Source organism: Labeo rohita, chromosome 12 (genome assembly GCF_022985175.1).
Source record: "Labeo rohita strain BAU-BD-2019 chromosome 12, IGBB_LRoh.1.0, whole genome shotgun sequence".
Taxonomy (NCBI): domain Eukaryota; kingdom Metazoa; phylum Chordata; class Actinopteri; order Cypriniformes; family Cyprinidae; genus Labeo; species Labeo rohita.
The window spans coordinates 25,161,491-25,180,625 of NC_066880.1; the positions used below are offsets into that span (position 1 = coordinate 25,161,491).

General features: G+C 34.8%; 1 protein-coding gene across 2 annotated transcripts in view; it reads right to left on the reverse strand.

Annotated features, from left to right (window-relative positions):
- Positions 1 to 19,135, reverse strand: part of bicc1b (BicC family RNA binding protein 1b) — a 103,169-nt gene that overhangs the window by 33,006 nt on the left and 51,028 nt on the right. For both annotated transcript variants that reach the window (XM_051124511.1, XM_051124510.1), the window contains exons 4-6: positions 5,330 to 5,409; positions 4,393 to 4,551; positions 1,177 to 1,230 (exon numbers count right to left, since the gene is read on the reverse strand). In XM_051124511.1, coding sequence (XP_050980468.1) covers positions 1,177 to 1,230; positions 4,393 to 4,551; positions 5,330 to 5,409 — 293 coding nt within the window. The remainder of the gene's footprint in view (positions 1 to 1,176; positions 1,231 to 4,392; positions 4,552 to 5,329; positions 5,410 to 19,135) is intronic.

The following is a 19,135-nucleotide window of genomic DNA, read 5'->3' on the forward strand; positions in this document are numbered from 1 at the left end:
ATGTGATCCTATCTCTTTATAAGATTTGGGTTAAACTGCTCTACGGATTTGTTTTACCTTTTAACTTTCGGTTTCCTGGACTTTTAAAATACCTTAATTTGCATACTAACTTTACCGCAACAATCTCAGTTGGCCTGAAAAGAGACTGAAAACTTGACTTGAGGTTAAGTATGAGAATTATGCTCGCGCTATACCATTCACATGGGTGTAACGGCATAATAAAGCATCAAAACGACTGTGGGTGAAGATCTTTTGAAGAGAGAAAAGAGGAAAAAGTGGAGATGATTAGGTGGTCAAGAGAAGAATTCCCAGCAGTTCTGGTCACGCGAACGAGTACGAGAAAAAGTGCGGCTGCCCCACTAACATCCTTCCCTCGAATGTACATTTCACCCACAGAACTTTATATGCTTTGGACATGAAAAATGGAGCAGCCTGGCTTTTTAAAAGGTACTCATTTTATACAAATTGCTTTGTGAAACAATAGTGAAGGCTTATGATAGTTTTTGGTGTAGAACGTCCTCGAGTTAATTGAGGCTCGGTCTTTGTGCAAACACTAAGGGAGCCTGCTGTGCTCGAATGCTTTGGCTTGTTTTTCTTGGTTCTCTCTGAGGAGGAAGCACGTGCGCAGAGCCCTGGCGCTGGTGAAATCTGAGGAGAGAGTCTGGACGAAGCAGGAGCGCGCAGGCGACACCCGGCCAAACAGTCAAGATATTACTAAGACTGCAGTTTCAAACCAACTTCAATTGGCACCATGTGTTTTGCATCAAGCCATTATTAAAGCTGAGACCTAAGACCTTGAGTGTCAAAAGCTTCTTACAATCTTCCGATTCCTCATGTTTTATCCTATTAAAAGGCTTTTTGTGTGAAAGGAAGGTGTTTATGCCATTGAAATGGATCGAAGTGGCTGTAATGATCGTAAAATACCAACAGAGGGCAGCAGTTCTGATTCAAGCACCACTAGAAACACCAAGCAAAAGATGAATGCTGCTTGTTGTGTTGCTGGGATGACCGCTGGGATGCTAAGGAATGTGTTTATCTCATGCAAAAAATCATTTATGGTAACACCCCCTTTACCTGTCAACTTCCTCAAGATAAATAACAGACTCCCACTTAACTTCCTGCCTTTATCGCAGAAAAACACAGACGATCGTAATTATATTATGAATGTTTATTTACCCGAATTCGGGCTCTGGCGGCCTCCACTCCCCCTGGCTGGCCGGCTATGGACACCTGCAGAAAAGGAACAAGAAAATCACATGTAGGTTCATGGAAGTACAATTTATCTGTAAAGAAAGTGGATTCTACATCATTAGGTATGAATTAATAAAAATAAAATAAATATTAATATATATGACAAAGTGATGAATACACTGTCCAAGTCATATGTTGCTCCTCTGAATTTTTTACTTGTTTTTCATTTGCTTTTCACAGAAAAAACAAAGTCATCGCTTGGAATTACATGAGGCTGAGTAAATGATTTTCATTTTTGCATGAACTAATCTCTTAAGTATGAAAAAATACTTGTCTGCCAAATGTTATCATGCGAGCACCACTAGGAGGTGAGATTTCTTCATTCTACGCTGGCTGGCTCTCATTCACCTGTCAGCAAGTACCAGCCACTCTTAACCCAACACATGAGCCCACACTAAGGGAGTGCCATGTCATTGCTCAATTTCCACATTCCCCACTTCATCAACTCTGGAAACCCATCTCGCATCCAATTATGGCCCAGCCTTTATCCTCCCTTAGGCCACAGACAATATGCACGCATTCAGTAGCTACGTGAACTCATTTTAGAAATAATTAGAGAAGTCCACTTCCAGAACAACAATTCACAAATAATTTACTCACCCCCTTGTCATCCAAGATGTTCATGTCGTTCTGTCTTCAGTTGTGAAGAAATTATGGTTTTTGAGGAAAGCATTTCAGGATTTTTCTTCATATAATGGACTTCATTGGTGCCCCAATTTTGAACTTCCAAAATGTAGTTTAAATGCAGCTTCAAAGGGATCTAAATGATCCCAGCTGAGGAAGAAGGGTCTTATCTAGTGAAACGATCGGCCAATTTTTTTTTTTTAACATTTTAAGCACAAAAGCTTGTGTAGCACAGGCTCTGGGATGCACGTTCACGACGCTACGTACTAGTGAATCACATCGAAAGGTCACGCGGAACTACAGACCCAGTGTTTACAAAGCAAACGCGCAAAGACTATAAACAAAGAACGCAATGTCGAACGATTCTGAAGTTGTAGGAGTAAATAGGATGGAGTTTTTCGCCATACTCAGTACAAAGATGATGAACTTAGACGTGATTCGTAGTAGTGATGGGAAGTTCGGATCATTTCACCGACTCGGACCTTTGAGTCTCGCTCAGCATTGAGTCATTTCGTTCATTTTAGCAAAATATAATTAAAATGGTATGTGTTACTTTTCTAACACATCTACTTCTTACACAAACGTTGATCACACTACAAACAAGACAAAACTATAATGCTATAAGAAACAGAAAAGATTAATTCATTGTTTACCTGGGTCTTTAGTCTATAATTAGCTCACCTCACCTCTTATCTGACAAGTTTTTGGGTTTGAGTTGTTCGTTCATCACGTGACAGCCCCATAAGATGAACGAACGACTCGAAAAACCTGAAGACTCGAAACAGGTGAACTAATTCCAGTACAGAACCTAATAGGATGTTGCGTATGCACGACTGAACGAATCACTCCCCGAAACGACTTGTTCTTCCCGAGTCACATTAAAGATTAATTTCAGAATGAACAAACCGTTCAAGAACGACCCATCACTAATTCGTAGCATTGTGGATGTGCATCCCAGAGCCTGCGCTACACAAGCTTTTGTTTCGCTAGATAAGACTCTTCTTCCTCGGCTGGGATCATTTAGAGTCCTTTGAAGCTGCATTTAAACTGTATTTTGAAAGTTCAAAATCGGGGCAGCAATGAAGTCCATTATATGGAGAAAAATCCTGAAATGTTTTCCTCAAAAACCATAATATTTTTACGACTGAAGACAGAAAGACATGAACATCTTGGATGACAAGGGGGTGAGTAAATTGTTGTTCTGGAAGTGGAGTTCTTCTTTAAACGGGTCTCCAGAACATGAGATGGAAATTATAAACTTTTATAAACTCGTCAAGAACATGTCCAGGTCATATTTCATCCCAAAATAACAAGAATGAAACCCTATTGTAATTGTTAGAATGGTCACAGATCAACGATCTCCACGTAAAACTGATTGTGCAGATCAAACCGTAAGTCGTAGAGACCTGAAACTTAGAGGGATGGTAGTATTCACACCACCTACATTGTGACCAAGGCTCAACCCAATTGGCCTGATGGAGGCACTACAGTGATCAAAAGTGCGAAATAGCTCATAACTCCTAAAATCTTTGGGTATTTTGCATTTTTTCTTTGCAAACTAGTCTTAGGTTTTTTGCCTGATCGGAGCCAAACCAGTGCAGAAAGATTCCAAAAAAAGGTTTAACTTTCGACTCACCGTCACAAAGGGGCACCAAAATGTTCGAAAGGGGCAGGGCCACTTTTAGTAAAATGCCTATAACTTCTGAACGGAATGAGATATCTCTGAGTAAGAGCTCAATTTGATGTCACAGGAAAAATTGCAGAGCCTGGCCAAAATAAGAGGGAAAAAAATATAAAAGTGGCTATAACTGTGCAACCATTTGTTCTACCAATATGAAAATCAGTGTGCATTTGCGTATCTCAAAAAACATGGCTGCCATTGGCAGATGAAGTTAGAGCATCTGTTAAACAAGGTTAACGGAGGCTGATCGGAACGAAACTCAGCCTGTTCAACTCACGCCCCCTAGAGGTCTGAGAGAAATTTGAAAGAAATCACCACTTTTTGCATATACTCTTCCATTTAAAAGATTGTTTAAGGAAATTAATACTTTTATTCGGTAAGGATAGATAAAATTAATCAAAAGTGACAGGATGGCGGTTTGATAATAATAAGAAATGTTTCTTGATCAAAAATATTTCTAAGCATCAAATCAACATATTAGAATGATTTCTGAAGGATCATATTATTTATTATATTACTTATTAACAATTTAATTTTATAAAAGAAAGTGAAACTTATTTTTTTAGAACATTACAATTTTTTGACATCTATCATTATCCTGTAGTGATATTTTATCTTACAAAATACTGTATTAGCATACTAAGCATTAATGATTACATGAAAATCAAAAAGTAAAATGTACATATACACTATGTAAATGAAAACTTGTACTTAACTGTTACAAAAAAAATAATGCTATATTATACTTAAATATATACTCATATTTTCTCTTTTGACAGTTGGGGTGAAATGGGATTTGGACTTGTTTACATGAGCTGGGTAAGTCAGAATCCCACCTGGTTGCTCTTCTCAGCCTGGTTATTGCGGTTGGAGTCGGGGAAGTGGATGTGACAGCCCGTGTCCTCCATCACCTTCTTGATATTGTTTCCCCCTTTGCCGATGACATGTGAATGCTCAGTGTGTGAGACGTCCATCTTCAGAGTCACACGATTGCTCTGAGGAAACAAAAGGGTCAGATTGTTATAACATTTTTGCTCATGGCGGCTAATTTTGCATTGCTCCAATGCAGTGTTTTTTGAGCTGAGGAAGATGCTTGCACTTTCAACATTTTATATTTTAAAACTGAACAAAATTGCTTCACTTTTAAATACAGGAAAAGAGATTACACCCCTCTGAGCAGCTTCATTAAAAATGTGACAGGCTGAATTAGATCTATGAGCTACAGCCAAGTCAGTTTTCCATTACAACAAGTCTACAGAGAGATGTCAATAGACACCATTTCCCATTTCACGTCAAACGTTTGAGGGAATTAGGTCACAAATCTACAGTGATGTTACAAACTCTTAACAAACTCTTCAGTTGACTTTGGTGGATGTTTTTCATTATGTCTAGCACAAATTACCAGAAGAGTGGATATAGTCTGAAACCAGTTATACAATTTCTATAACAATCTTTAATGTTTTGATAAAGCAGATGCCACAGATGGCTTTAGACTCAACTGATGGTATCATGCAATGGCATTCGTCTTCCTTTAACCCAATATTATTTAAGCCATGATTCATTCTTTATAAATATATGCTCCTGATGTCAAGCTCCACATAGTTTCTTTCAGGATACTCAAATTCCATTGCATCAGATGTCACAGCTGTCCTAACACTGAACACATCCAACTACTACAGCAACCAAGAATGACAGGGATGACAAATGAGGCATTTTTGAAATGCACAATGACATATCAAATAAGAATAACCCAATCTGACTTGACATGCTCACCTTTGTGTCCAGGACAGACATGATCTTCTCCTTGGCTTCCTTCACATTGTCCCTCTTACCACTAACTTTGATATGTGGATCTGAAAGAGAAAAATACATAGTGTAAGCCAGGTCATAAGGTTTATTTATCCCTTATAAAGCTGTTTTATAACAGTTAGTTAACAAACCACTAAGCAAGAAACTGTTTTGAGAACCAAATCAGCATCATTTTGGAAAGATCATGTGACACTGAAGACTCAAATAATGGCTACTGAAAATTCAACTTTGCTTTACAAGAATAAATTAAATTTAAAAATATTTTCAAAGCAAAAACAGTTATTTTAAATTGTAATAATGTCTCACATTAAGAGCATAAGAGATGTCTTTCAAAACATCTAGAAAATCCTACCAACTTCAAATTTTTGAATAGTAGTCTACTAAAAACTAATCAAAGTACCCTAGTATTGTGGTGGACGGTTCCGCATAATCATTCAATGCTTACATTTCAGAAAATGTAAACATTTTGTTATTATATTTATCATAATAAAGCTTTATCAACAATAGGCCCATTTACTCACATAAATTTTGTGGTAAGTCATATATCACATGAATAATGATGGGTTCAAGTAGGGCTGGGAGAAAACTGCATAAAGTGCTTCACGGATAAATAAATCCAGACAATATTTATATCATTCCAGCACTTGCTCATTCTGTCACTGACTTCCGCACCATAAACATCTGTCTCATTGTGCTGCAAAAACCCCCAAATTCCCCAGAACTAATCTACTTTCCCAACCTTCATGCCAGCATGGAGTAGACCTCTGCTTAGCGTTCTACAGAAAGACTTCTGAATAACAACACAATGTCTGGACCAATTTATGACTTTTTCACCCCAAGACCCACCCACTTAAACAAGAAGATGCCAATGATTGGCATGTAAAGCAAGCCCCGGAGTTAATTTAGTTTTTAGAAGCAAGATTACATAAAAAAGATTACTTAACATATGACAAAAACTATGATTATCTCAAAGAAAAAGCTGGCGGAATCCACACAGTCATATAATACAAACTTACTGTATACAGACTGTCGAGCAATTTGGCAAATTTTGGATGAATAAATCAAAGGTAGGGCTATACACTTTATCAAACTGTGCTATGGAATAGTGTCTCTAAATATTAAACTATCTAAATAAAAGTCTGCGTCTGCCATCACTCCACATAAACTTAATCTCCATCAGCTCTGAGAGTTCACTTTATAAACCACAACAACCTGCCAAAATAAAAGTTCTGAAAAATATTGCTAATATACAACAGAATACTATTAGTAATAATAATAACATACTCTGAGAGTTCACTTTGTAAGCATTTCACCGTTTTATTTATTAAAAAAGCACCAAAATTCTAACATCTTCACAACAACCAGCCAAAATAAAAGTTCTGTAAAATATTATTAATCTTCAGCAGAATAGACTACTAGTAATAATAATAATACAGTCTGAGAGTTCACATTGTAAGCATTTTACTATTTTATTTTAAAAAAGCACAAAAAACGCTATCTTCACAACAACCTGCCAAAATAAAAGTTCTGAAAATATTACTAATCTACAGCAAAATAGACTGCTAGTAATAATAATAATACAGTCTGAGAGTTCACATTGTAAGCATTTCACCATTTTATTTATTAAAAAAGCACCAAAATTCTAACATCTTCACAACAACCCGCCAAAATAAAAGATCTGTAAAATATTATTAATATACAACAGAGTATAGTATTAGTAATAATAATAACATACTCTGAGAGTTCACTTTGTAAGCATTTTACTATTTTATTTAAAAAAAAAACAACAAAAAAAACCATACAAAACAAAAACGCTAACATCTTTTCAACAACCGCCACAATAAAAGTTCTGAATCATATTACTAATATACAACAGAACATACTATTAGTAATAATAACACACTCTGAGAGTTCACTTCATAAGCATTTCACCATTTCATTAAAAAAAAAAAAAAACAAAAAAAACAAAACATACAAAACAAAAAACAAAAAAAACAAAACAAAACAAAACAAAAAAAACACACACACACACAAAATGTATTCATACTAATTATTATTATTATTACTATTATTATTACACTCTAAATAATGACTAGTAAAAAACAACCCAACGCTGGGTTAAATGTTTAACCCAACCTTTTGGGTTTTACTTCTGGGTTATATTTATAAATATTCATTTACTGAACACATTAATAAATGCTAATTTCCAACCTATTTTGGGTTAATTTTAAGTAAGAAAATTAGTAATTTTTAAGCAATAGTTGAGTTTAATTAAAACTACCCAGAAGGCTGGGTTAAACATTTAACCTGACCCCAGCATTATTTACAGTGTAATAATAATAATAATAATAATAATAATAATAATAATAATAATAAAATTAATCAAAATATTAATTAAGGAGTATTACACATTTTTTAATGTTTTAATTTAAACAGTAAACCTCTATTATGCAGCATGTTTTCTGCCAAAATTGATATGATTACATTTTTAAAAAAATTAATTCAGTTGATTAAGTTTTATGGATTCCTTTTACTGACACCATTTTTTGATAATAAATTTGTATTTAATGATGAAACAGAATCCAGAAAAAAAATGGGCATCATTACTGTTGAAAATGTATAAATCAGTACACTGTTACAGTTTGACTTCAACTGATTAGATATGCTTTCTGATTATTAAAATTTAATTAAACCATTAAAAAAATTCAGAAAAAATTAAAAGACAATCAAGTAATTTAGGAAGAAATAAAATGCAATTTGAGAGAGAGAGAGAGAACAAAAAAACTTTCACATGGTCCCATAGAAGTTTTAGTAACAAGGCAGTTTAAGGATCTGAAGCAACCCACAAGACACGCCAAGCCATGTAATTCACTCTCCGCAAAGGAGAAAGACAAACACAAGGCTCCAGGTCTAACACTACACGTCTGGCTTTCTGTGCTATAGCTGCTGTTCCGGCGCTTAAAGGAAGCTCGTGATGAGAGCTTTCAATGCCAGCGGGAATGAGTGAAAAAGCCATGCTAAATCACTGTCCCACGCAGAAGCGAATTTCTCCGCCACAAAATCCTGCAAAACACCCTTTCGGCCTGATTGGACGGACACTGCGGGAGGAAATCACTCCAGTCCGGCACCAGTGACATTCCACGAAGCAGAAAACATACAGAGCGTTCAGAGCTAGCCGCTACAGCAAGACTGGCCTTAGTTAAAATTGCATGTAATGTGACCATTTTCTGTGGTCAAGCTCAAGTGCTCACTAGAGGTTTTACAGTTTATCCTGTGGTGTTAGGGGGAAAACAGGAATATAATTGCATACAAAGGGCTTCGTCTCATGCGAACGCGCCAATTGAGTGTGGTTTAACACATGTAGGATTACACCCGATGATTAGGACCGCTCAGCTTCCATGCTGGCAATTATTGTCCACCTCACCAGCTTTGAGTGGCATCCCCTAAAGGGTTGGATTTACAAGAGTGGTGAAAACGATGTAATGTAATATGTCTATTGCATACCCAGTGAAGCAATGCTGGCGTGGATGGCGTTCAAGGTTGCCACAATGCGCCAAACTTTCAAATTTGTGCTTGCAAAGCAAAAATGCCTTATTAAATTGCTTTAAAACCATAAATCCTCATGCCGTTGGTGCATTTATTGTTATAAATATGAGGGAGGGTGGCTTTGTGGAAAGCACTGACAAATTGTTTGAGATTCCTGAGATGTTCATGGAAATATCTAGGCTTAAACTATATGTTAGTAGTTTAAGACTATTAAAATGGAAAGTTCAACAGGGTTACAATATTTAAAGGGGTCCTATTATGCTCGTTTACAAAGTCTTGATTTTGTTTTGGGGGTGTACTAGAACATGCTTTCATGCTTGGTGGTTTGAAAAACGCATTATTTTTAACATAATTTATATTATACAATACATTTCTCCCAGCCTGGCACATAAAGCTCGATTAGTTTCTGGGTTTAATGAAGGCCCGCTTTCCGAAAAACAAAATGTGTTGTGATTGGTTAGCTCTCCCGCTGCGTTGCGATTGGCGAACAGTTTAGACGGTGTTTCAGTACTGCCACGCCATTTGTCAAAGAAGCAAGTTCCGTGTGTAACTGTTAGCGCAAGCTAGATTAAAGTGATTCTTATGTTTTAAATATGGATATTGTTCTTACAAAAACGCATAGATTCGCTAAAGGAGTCCTTTATTAACCCACTGGAGCCACGTGAGGCACTTTTTATTACGGAAGGATGCATATTATTGGACTTGTTTTGGACTGCTGAGGAGAAACACCCGTTTTTTCTCTTCACAAAATGTTAATCGATGGACTGGAGTGACGGCACCCATTCACTGCAGAGAAAGTTGAGAAAGAGAAAGAGAAAGCTGAACAGAGTTATAATTTTTTAAAGGTGAGTAGATTTCTGAAATTGAAACTGGGGACATTTCCTATTTGAGTTGTCAAAAAAAAAAAAAGATGGTTAAAAAAAAAAAAAAAAATATATATATATATATTTTTTTTTTTTTTTTTTATTTTTTTTTTAATTAAAAATTATAAGGATTCTAGTGGATATGACAAAATATGAGTTTACAAAAACACATTACATTATTAAAACTACATAAACATTATTTGTTAAGATATGTTGTAATATAATATTATAATATATTATATTTTTTAAATTGTGTTCAATATTACAATAATTTCAACTTTTTAATTTAATGTGTTTTCAAACATTTATTATGTTTGTGATGCAAATGGACCTTTACTATCCCTAATTAGGCCTATTATTTTATGTTAGGCTACTTTTGAAAGTATGTGCTTTCTGCAAAAATATCATAGTTGCAAGAATAATTGTTTTATTTTTTTTTCAAGAAACATTTAAAATTGTGTAAAATTGTGTGCACTGTTATACAGTAAACAAACATTATTTAACATGAATATTTAATATCTGAATTACCCTGAAACTGCTCTCAGCCAGGTAAAGTTCTTTATGGCTAAAGTAACAAAAAACGTGCTGTAAAACGAGGACATTTCTGGGGACAGAACACAAAAAACCAGGGACTGTCCCCCAGAATAACAGAGATTTAAAGGATTAGTTCACTTCCAGAATAAAAAATTTCCTGATAATTTACTCACCCTCAATGTCATCCAAGATGTTCATGTCTTTCTTTTTTTAGTCAAAAAGAAATGAGGGTTTTTGAGGAAAACATTCCAGGATTTTTCTCCATGAAGTGGACTCCAATGGTGGCCAACGGGTTGGAAAGGTCATGCGTGACATAGGCATGAAGTACTGACCCAGTGGTTACAAAGCGAACGTGCAACGTCTAAATCCAACACCCTTTGCTAAAAAAGGGTAAAACAGCGATGTCGGATGATTTTGAAATTGGAGGAGAAAATTAGATGGACTCTTATTCCTCGGCTGGGATCGTGCAGAGCCCTTTGAAGCTGCATTGAAACTGCAATTTGGACCTGCAACCCATTGATCCCCACTGAAGTCCATTATAGAGAAAAATCCTGGAATGTTTTCCTCAAAAATATTAATTTCTTCCGACTGAAGAAAAAAAGACGTGAACATCTTGACTGGCATGGGGGTAAGTAAATTATCAGGAAATTTGTATTCTGGAAGTGAACTATTCCTTTAAACTTTAAAAGATCTATTAGTTAGTACTGTATTTCCATTCATTCCAATGGAATTTATGAAGTATGATGCTTGCAACTTTTTTTTTTTTTGCCAGAATTCATGCTACTTTTGAATGGATATCAACGAAAGACCATAATGGTTTAGTTACAGTAACCACTAGCAGAAGCCAACTAGAAAAATCCATCATGGATGTTTTTTTACATGGTTTCCTCACACCTTTTGACTAGCGTTTAAATATAGCTCCATCTAAGGATGCTTTGCTGACACACACCTCCATGCATCCGCAGCTGGCTTTGATAAGCAGCACACTGTGCTGATTGTGGTGAGAAACACATCTGTTGAAAAACATTCCTCTGAGAGTCTAAATCAGTCATTTCCAACACAGCGGGGGGAATGTGAAAAAGAGGGGAAATCAAACAACCAACAAGCTGAATATACCAAATCAGTTCATTAGAGTTATGAATCATCATGCCGAATCACGTGGAAAGAATCTGTTTGACTGCTACTGGCTATAGAAAGAATGTTGTTTGGTGATCAGTTTAGGATCCTTGGATTTGTTTTATGTTGGATTAGTGGAGAAGTTGAGTTTAAGGGAAATGTCTTCTCAGAGAGTTGTTTATCCACACAGGGGGTGGCGTGAGCTAAATGAAGCATGCTGTTTTGGAGGCCGCAGCGTTTTATGGGCTGCTTGGAAATGCCCACAGTGGATTGTGTCATGTGTTGAGAGACCCGCAAACTGTTGCAGTGCTGCCACTGTGAGCAAAAACAGCAGTAGTATAAAAGACAGCGTAGCAGTTTGTACTAAAAAGACATCCGGGAGAACGTGCATCTACATCTTGAGAAGCATGTTTGGTTTAGTAATATACACTGATGTCAAACTGACACACACACTCACGAGCTTCCATGTTTTATGGGGACATTCTATAGGCATAATGGTTTTTACACTGTCCAAACTGTATTTTCTATCTCCTCGTCGTAACACTACACTTAAACTCACCCCTCACACAAAACTACAGGCATTTTTAGATTTTCAGTCTTCATTCTGTATGATTTATAAGCTTGTTTCCTCATGGGAACCTAAAAATGTCCCCACAATGTCTAAATTTAGTGGTATTTCTATACTTTAACATAGTGAATAACAGTACACACACACACACACACACTCACACAAACATATGTATGTATGTGTGTACCAGAGGCTAGACTTCAACATCGTCTGTCATTTTGACGAACAGGGTAGTAAAAATTATGTCATAATGTATAATTATCCGTCATTATAATTTTCATATTTTAATTAGAATAAAACGTTTAATTGCTTTTATTTTTGTTTACATTTTCATTTTTAGTCATGAACATACAGGACCACAGCGCAGTGTTTAAAAACAACAAAATATGCCAGGGCCGGGTAAACAAACAAACAAACAAAAAAATTGATTTCTCAATTTTAATAGATTCTCATTTTAGCGAACCAAAATCGATCTTTTGGTCTATGCTGTTTTCAGCTGATGAATAAACAGTACATAGTGCGTCTTCTTTCCAAAAAATAGCAATAGGCTAAGCTTTGTGTTACTTTTGAGTCTCAGATTTAAAATTCTGTCCAAATTCAAGCAGCAAATACCGTTTTGGTGCTCTTTAATGTGGCGCGATAGATTTGTAGCTTCTGTGCACTCGCCTGTGCGTAATCAAACGCATAGGAAAACATTTGTGACAGTTCCTTTTTTGTTCTGGATCCAGCGCTCTGCTGCTACATTGGAGCGCACTCACCACCAACTGGACAGGGGTGGGAATTACGAATTACAGCTACAATTTTACAGTAGATCACCCTCAGTGTAATCCGTCATGACGGACCGCCTTCAGATTTTTCCGTTACTGAATAAAAAATTCCGTCAATGACAGACAATTTTCGCTTAACCCGACCTCTGGTGTGTACACACACATGCACACACACACACACACACCATGTGACAGTATAAATGTCAACTGATTATGCTATACCCTACTTTACATTATTTAAAGGAGAAGTTCACTTCCAGAACAACAGTTTACAGATAATATACTCACCCCCTTGTCATCCAAGATGTTCATGTCTTTTTTTCTTCAGTCGTAAAGAAATTATGTTTTTTGAGGAAAACATTTCAGGATTTTTCTCCATATAATGGACTGATATGGTGCCTCGAGTTTGAACTTCTAAAATGCAGTTTAAATGCGGCTTCAAACGATCCCAAATGCGGTTGTAAACGATCCCAGCCGAGGAATAAGGGTCTTATCTAGCGAAACAATCGGTTATTTTCATAAAAATAATACAATTTATATACTTTTTAATGTCAAACGCTCCTCTTGCCTTGCTCTCCCTGAACTCTGTGTATTTTGGCTCATGATAGTTAGGGTATGCCGAAAAACTCAGACCGTATTTTCTCCCTTTGGGATCGTTTGAAGCCGCATTTAAACTGCATTTTGGAAGTTCAAAATCGGGGCACCATATCAGTCTATTATAAAGAGAAAAATGTTTTCCTCAAAAAACACAATTGTTTTACAACTGAAGAAAGAAAGACATGAACATCTTGGATGACAAGGGGGTGAGTACAATATCTGTAAATTGTTGTTCTGTAAGTGGAGTTCTCCTTTAAGACAGAGATCTTACAATAGGACAAACCCAGTGTAAACAAAGACTTTTTGTTTGGTTTTGTTGACATATTAGAGTCAATGTTTTTTTACAGAGGGGAATTTGTGTTTCTCCTTTTATCACTCCACAAATTAGAAAAGACTCTCAACAGCCAGGAAAAAAAAATCATTTTCAACATGTTTTACGAATACAATGTTGTGTAAAACTGGACTAATGATGAACTAATGATTTCTGGCTCACTGCATGAGAAAAAACCCACTTACTGCACTTACACACACACAGATCCTCATTTTTTTCTCTCTGCATTGTTTCCTAACGTAACTTTTAAATAAACGTGGCATTGAATTGGCAAATTGCTTATGTTTTGCAAGCTGCTTATGAAATGCATAAAAGTAAATGTGTGTAGTAAATAAATTAAATATTATAACATTAAAATGTACTGTTTTAAATCTTGCAGCACAAGTGTTAAATAATACAAAGCTATTCCTTTGTATATTTCTTATGAATAACCGTAACACTTATTGTAATTTATTACATAATTTGTAAATGATTACATACTTTACAAATGAAATGAAATGAATGAATGAATTCAATTATTCATTCATTTGTAAAGTATTTAATAATTTATATATCTGATATAATATATTATATATCTATATTATATTATAAGAAAGAGTACTATATTAGATTATTTATATTTTATGTATTTAAATTAAATTTGATAATTATTTATATATATTATATTTTACATTCTTACATTATTAATGAAAGAATACATTTCAAATTATAATAATTATTTAAAACATTTTAAATAATCTGTACTGATAATGAGATTAACAAAATAAATCAAAATAATAAAATAATTATTCCTAATTTAAAAACAAGTACAATGCCAAATATATTATTTCATGTATAATTAAAAAAATAAATAAATAAACAATAATATTATTATTAAGTGTCATTTCTTTATTTACCTGTAGTATGCGTGTGAAAACACAATGCTCTAATTTCTCTCCAACTATTAAAAGTTCTAAACTCTAAATTAGTGAATACATTTATGGAACTTTTTATAGAACTTGTTTTGTATCAACTATAAAACCTTGTTGGAGCCATAAAATTCCAGTGTTCTTCACATCTGTTGTTACGGTATTGAAGTATGTAAGAATTTACAAATGATGTACTAAATTACAATAAATGTTACAATTATTCATAAGAAATATTTAGCATTAAAAATAGTTTAGCATTATTTAAAACCTGTGCTGCAAGACTCAAAACTGTAACTGTAACTGTATCTCTCTTTTTTTTTTTGTTTATTTATTGTCTTCATTGCAGATCAAAAGATAAGATTCACAACAAATGTTTGACATTAGAAACCAGCTTTACATTATTTTAATACTAGTGTTGCAAGACTAATAAATAACAATAAAAGTAGATTTACACATTTGGCAGATGCTTTTATCTGAAGATACTTACATCATATTTAATGTATATATTTTCATTATTTCATGCATTCCGTGGGAAATGAACCTGTGACCTTGGCGTTGCTAGCACATGCTTTGCTGTTTAAGCTACAGGAATAATAAAATGTAATTTAATATGGCTTAATACTTGATTCAATTTTGGTAGAATTTTCAGTGAAAATAACAATATTGTGATATTTAACCATAATATAGAATTACTCATACTGTGATAATTGAAAAGAAAACAGGTTGGTTCTTTGTACCTGGATTTTAGGATTGCTGTACCACTAGGTGGCAGCCTCAAAACTTTCTCTGTTGCTTTAAACTTTAAGGTGGTCTAAGGAGGAAAGCATCCTTATAAATATGTTCACCATTTTTTCCAAAAGGCTTCAAGTACAGAAAAATAATATCCTTAGATCCATGTTTTCAAATCCCACAAAATATAGGTCCTATAAATCTCCTCCATTCCTTTGCTTTTAAATGTGCTTTCTCATGTGCTTCATAAGTCACATGATTTAGCACATCTGGTGTCACGACATCTTGCACAACAAACAGTGCGAAAACTATGCGCCTCTACTGCTGTGTGTGACCGAACAGATGTTCGTGAGCTAACAAAAACAAAATATCCTCACGCACTCAGGCTGAATTCAGCCCTGTTCACATGAAAGAGAGAAATCCATTACGGAGGCTAGCAATTAATTCCACTTCAAATGACAGTGATTTTTTAATAGAGCTCTTAAGGTCACACGGGCAGGAAGCTTCTCTGTTTTTCTACTACATACTTTGGATTGTTGCACCATCATATACAGACAGATGTAGCAGCAGCAGTGGAGCTGTGATAACATCTTCTTGTGTGAGGGCTGCAACCAAAGAAGGCTTGATGATAATAGTGAGACCTTAATGGAGAGGCTCAGGCTTTCCTGTTGCCCTCCAAACAGCGATGAGGCCTCCCAAGTGACTCTGAATGTTTATTGCTGTTGTGTTCCTATAAAGTCTGAGAGAACATACACGTGAGCCCTAAATGTCTCGTTATGTAGCAGAACACTGCTGTGTGCTCACTGCACCATTAACAACTCAAACACTCACACTGTAGGTGACTGCCTCAGTTTTTATATTGGTGAGAAATACACAAGAGGCTTAGGGAATAAATCATGTTTATGAAAGGATTGAACAATTTGGCTTTCTGCAGTGTTTTGCATCTACCAAAAAAAAAAAAAAAAAAAAAAAAAAAAAAAAAATTAAAAAAAAAAATCTGAATTTTGATGATTTTATTTCCTTTTTGTGACAGCAACATTTAGGTTTTGCTTTTTAAAATTATATGAAAACTAACTGACTATGACTTATGATTTATAATACAATTTAACTAATTTCAGGCAAAAGACTCATACTAAAAAAATAAGAAAATAAAATAAAATAGACATTTTATATTTTTAAAACTATAGTCACAATACAAAATATTGTTGTGTAGTTCAACGTTTTTCAAAAATAAAATTTTCAAAAATAAATAGTATGAAATATAAGAAATTTTAACCTTAGGTATAATAAATAAATTAATTAATGAATTAAAAATTGCAAAATTTATATTTCTTGATGTTTTGCTGTTTTATTTATTTTATAAATAATTTTACAATTGGTTTGTGTCAACTTTAAAATCCTTTCTATATTGTATTATATTATATTATATTAAGAGGTTTATTATATTAGATTTAATGACTATAATAATTATTTAAAATGTTTGAAATATGCTTTTAAGACAAAAGAATCTGTAGAATTGTTGGTGAGATGAACAAAATAATAAGTAAAATAATTATGCTTAATTTGAATATTATAAAAAACTAAAGTACAATGCAAAATATATTGCCTGATGTATAATTTACAAAAATGAAAATGTAATGTTATAAAAAACATAATAAAATTATTACATTCAATTCCTTTATTGAACTGTAGTATGCGTGAGAAAAAACAATGCTCTAATTTCTCTCTGTTTATTTAACGTTTATTGCATATTTGTAAATTAGTGAATACATTTATGGAACTTTTATATATTATATTATATTATATTGTAAGACAGAGGTTTACTACATTACATAATTTCTATTCTCATAAAATATACATTTCAAATAATAAATTTAAAATGTTTGAAATATGATTTTAAGACAAAAAAAATCTGTAGTATTGTTGGTGAGATTAAAATGTATAGTTTGATGTACAATTTACAAAAATAAAACTCCAATATTATAAAAACATAATAATATTATTACATTATTTTCTTTGTAATAATGTAATAATGTACCTGTAAAATGCGTGAGAAAACACACTGCTCTAATTTTTCTGATTATTTAAAGTTTATTGCACTAACTCTCAATTAGTGAATACATTTCTGGAACTTTTTATAGAACTTGTTTTGTATCAGCTATAAAATCCTGCTGGAGCCATAAAATTCCAATGTTCCTCACATTGCTGTTATGGTAACGTCCCATTTGCTCCTCACACTGTAACAAAGTCATTCTGGGAAGAAATATATTTCCTTGGAATCAAGAGGGCGAGTCTATTGTGTCCAAAATCTGCCGACAAAAGAGCCAAAGATGTTCATTTAAAGGAAGGAACCTTAAATCCCCTCTGGGTCCACTGTGGGAGCATACTGGGCCGCGCACGCCAGCAGCCTAGCAGCTCTCCATGGAGACGAGAGCCCGGTCTGATGCAACAGAGCGGTGGACCGGGTGATAAGCGATGGAAGAACGAAGCGCTCCGGACTGTTTTTACAGCTGCTGCCCCCCTTTAAGAGCAGGCCAGTGGGAGTTCTGTTCTCCCGTCCTCCTATAAATCTCTCCATACAGCAGCCTGAGATTTATTCAGTGCTCTGAGTTGGATTGGCCAAGATGGGCTAGGAGTGAGGGTGAGTCAGAAATGTCAGCCAGGTTCTGTCTTTGTGTATGAAAAGATGGCACGGCTCAGACAGAGAAGCAGCTAAGCACTCAAAGTCTGTGTTTGACATGAGTTGTACAATTTTTAGGCATTTCTTAAAGAATTCAATTAAGCATAGCTGAACTGATAGTATAAGTCTCAGGTGTCTCCAGAATGCCTGTGAAGGTATAGCTCAAAATACCCCACATCTTCCATTTAGAAAATATCTATTTTGAGTGGAAGCAGAAAAACACTGTTTTCGTGCGTCTCTTTAAATGCAAATGAGCTGTTGCTCCCCGCCCCCTTTTCCAGAATAGGGCTGTGCCTTCATAGCTCATACCTCAGATACTCTGATAAAAACCATCAGAGTTTGGTCTTTATTATCATGTCTATTGAGCTGAATCATGCGTTTTAAAGCCATATCAGTTTAAACTTCTGATATACGGTTTTCTGAGCACACACATCCGAAGCACGCGCACAGAAAGCGCCTGTCACGCAGCATGTGAGTACTAAACTTAGTCGTCTTTCATTTCTTATTGTGCTTGAACTGTCAAATACACACACACACATTTGTTTTTGTGAATTGTGGGGATTTTCCATAGACTTCTATAGTTTTTATACTGACCAAACGATATTGTCTATCCCCTAACCCAACCCTAAACCTACCCCTTACAGAAAGCATGTTTGCATTGTTACATTTTCAGATAAACATCATTTACTGTTTTTAATCATTTTTTTTTACCATGTAGGGTGACCACCTGTCCCACTTTGCGTTGTACCGCACACCATTTTCACCTCTTGTCCCGCACGTCGCATATTGAGAAAATGTCCCGCATTTTCATCAGTCTGTTAGTTTTTAATGATCGTATTAAGAAAACGTCCATGCGTTCTTTTGCCTTTTTTAAAAAGCTCATCAAGTGATCTAGAGCCACCGACGGAAATGGTCGAGCGCACACAACACGATGCTCTCCATTCATTTTAACCAAAAAAAATAAAAATCGATGCAGCTTTCAGGCACGACTTTCTTCTTATTTTAATAGTTCGTTTGAGGCGGTTTTATGGCATTAATTTAATGATAAATGTCTACACTGTAAAAAATAAAAAACACCATTTGTTGAGTCAGCTTAAAATAATTTGTTACCCTGCAGACTTAAAATTTTAA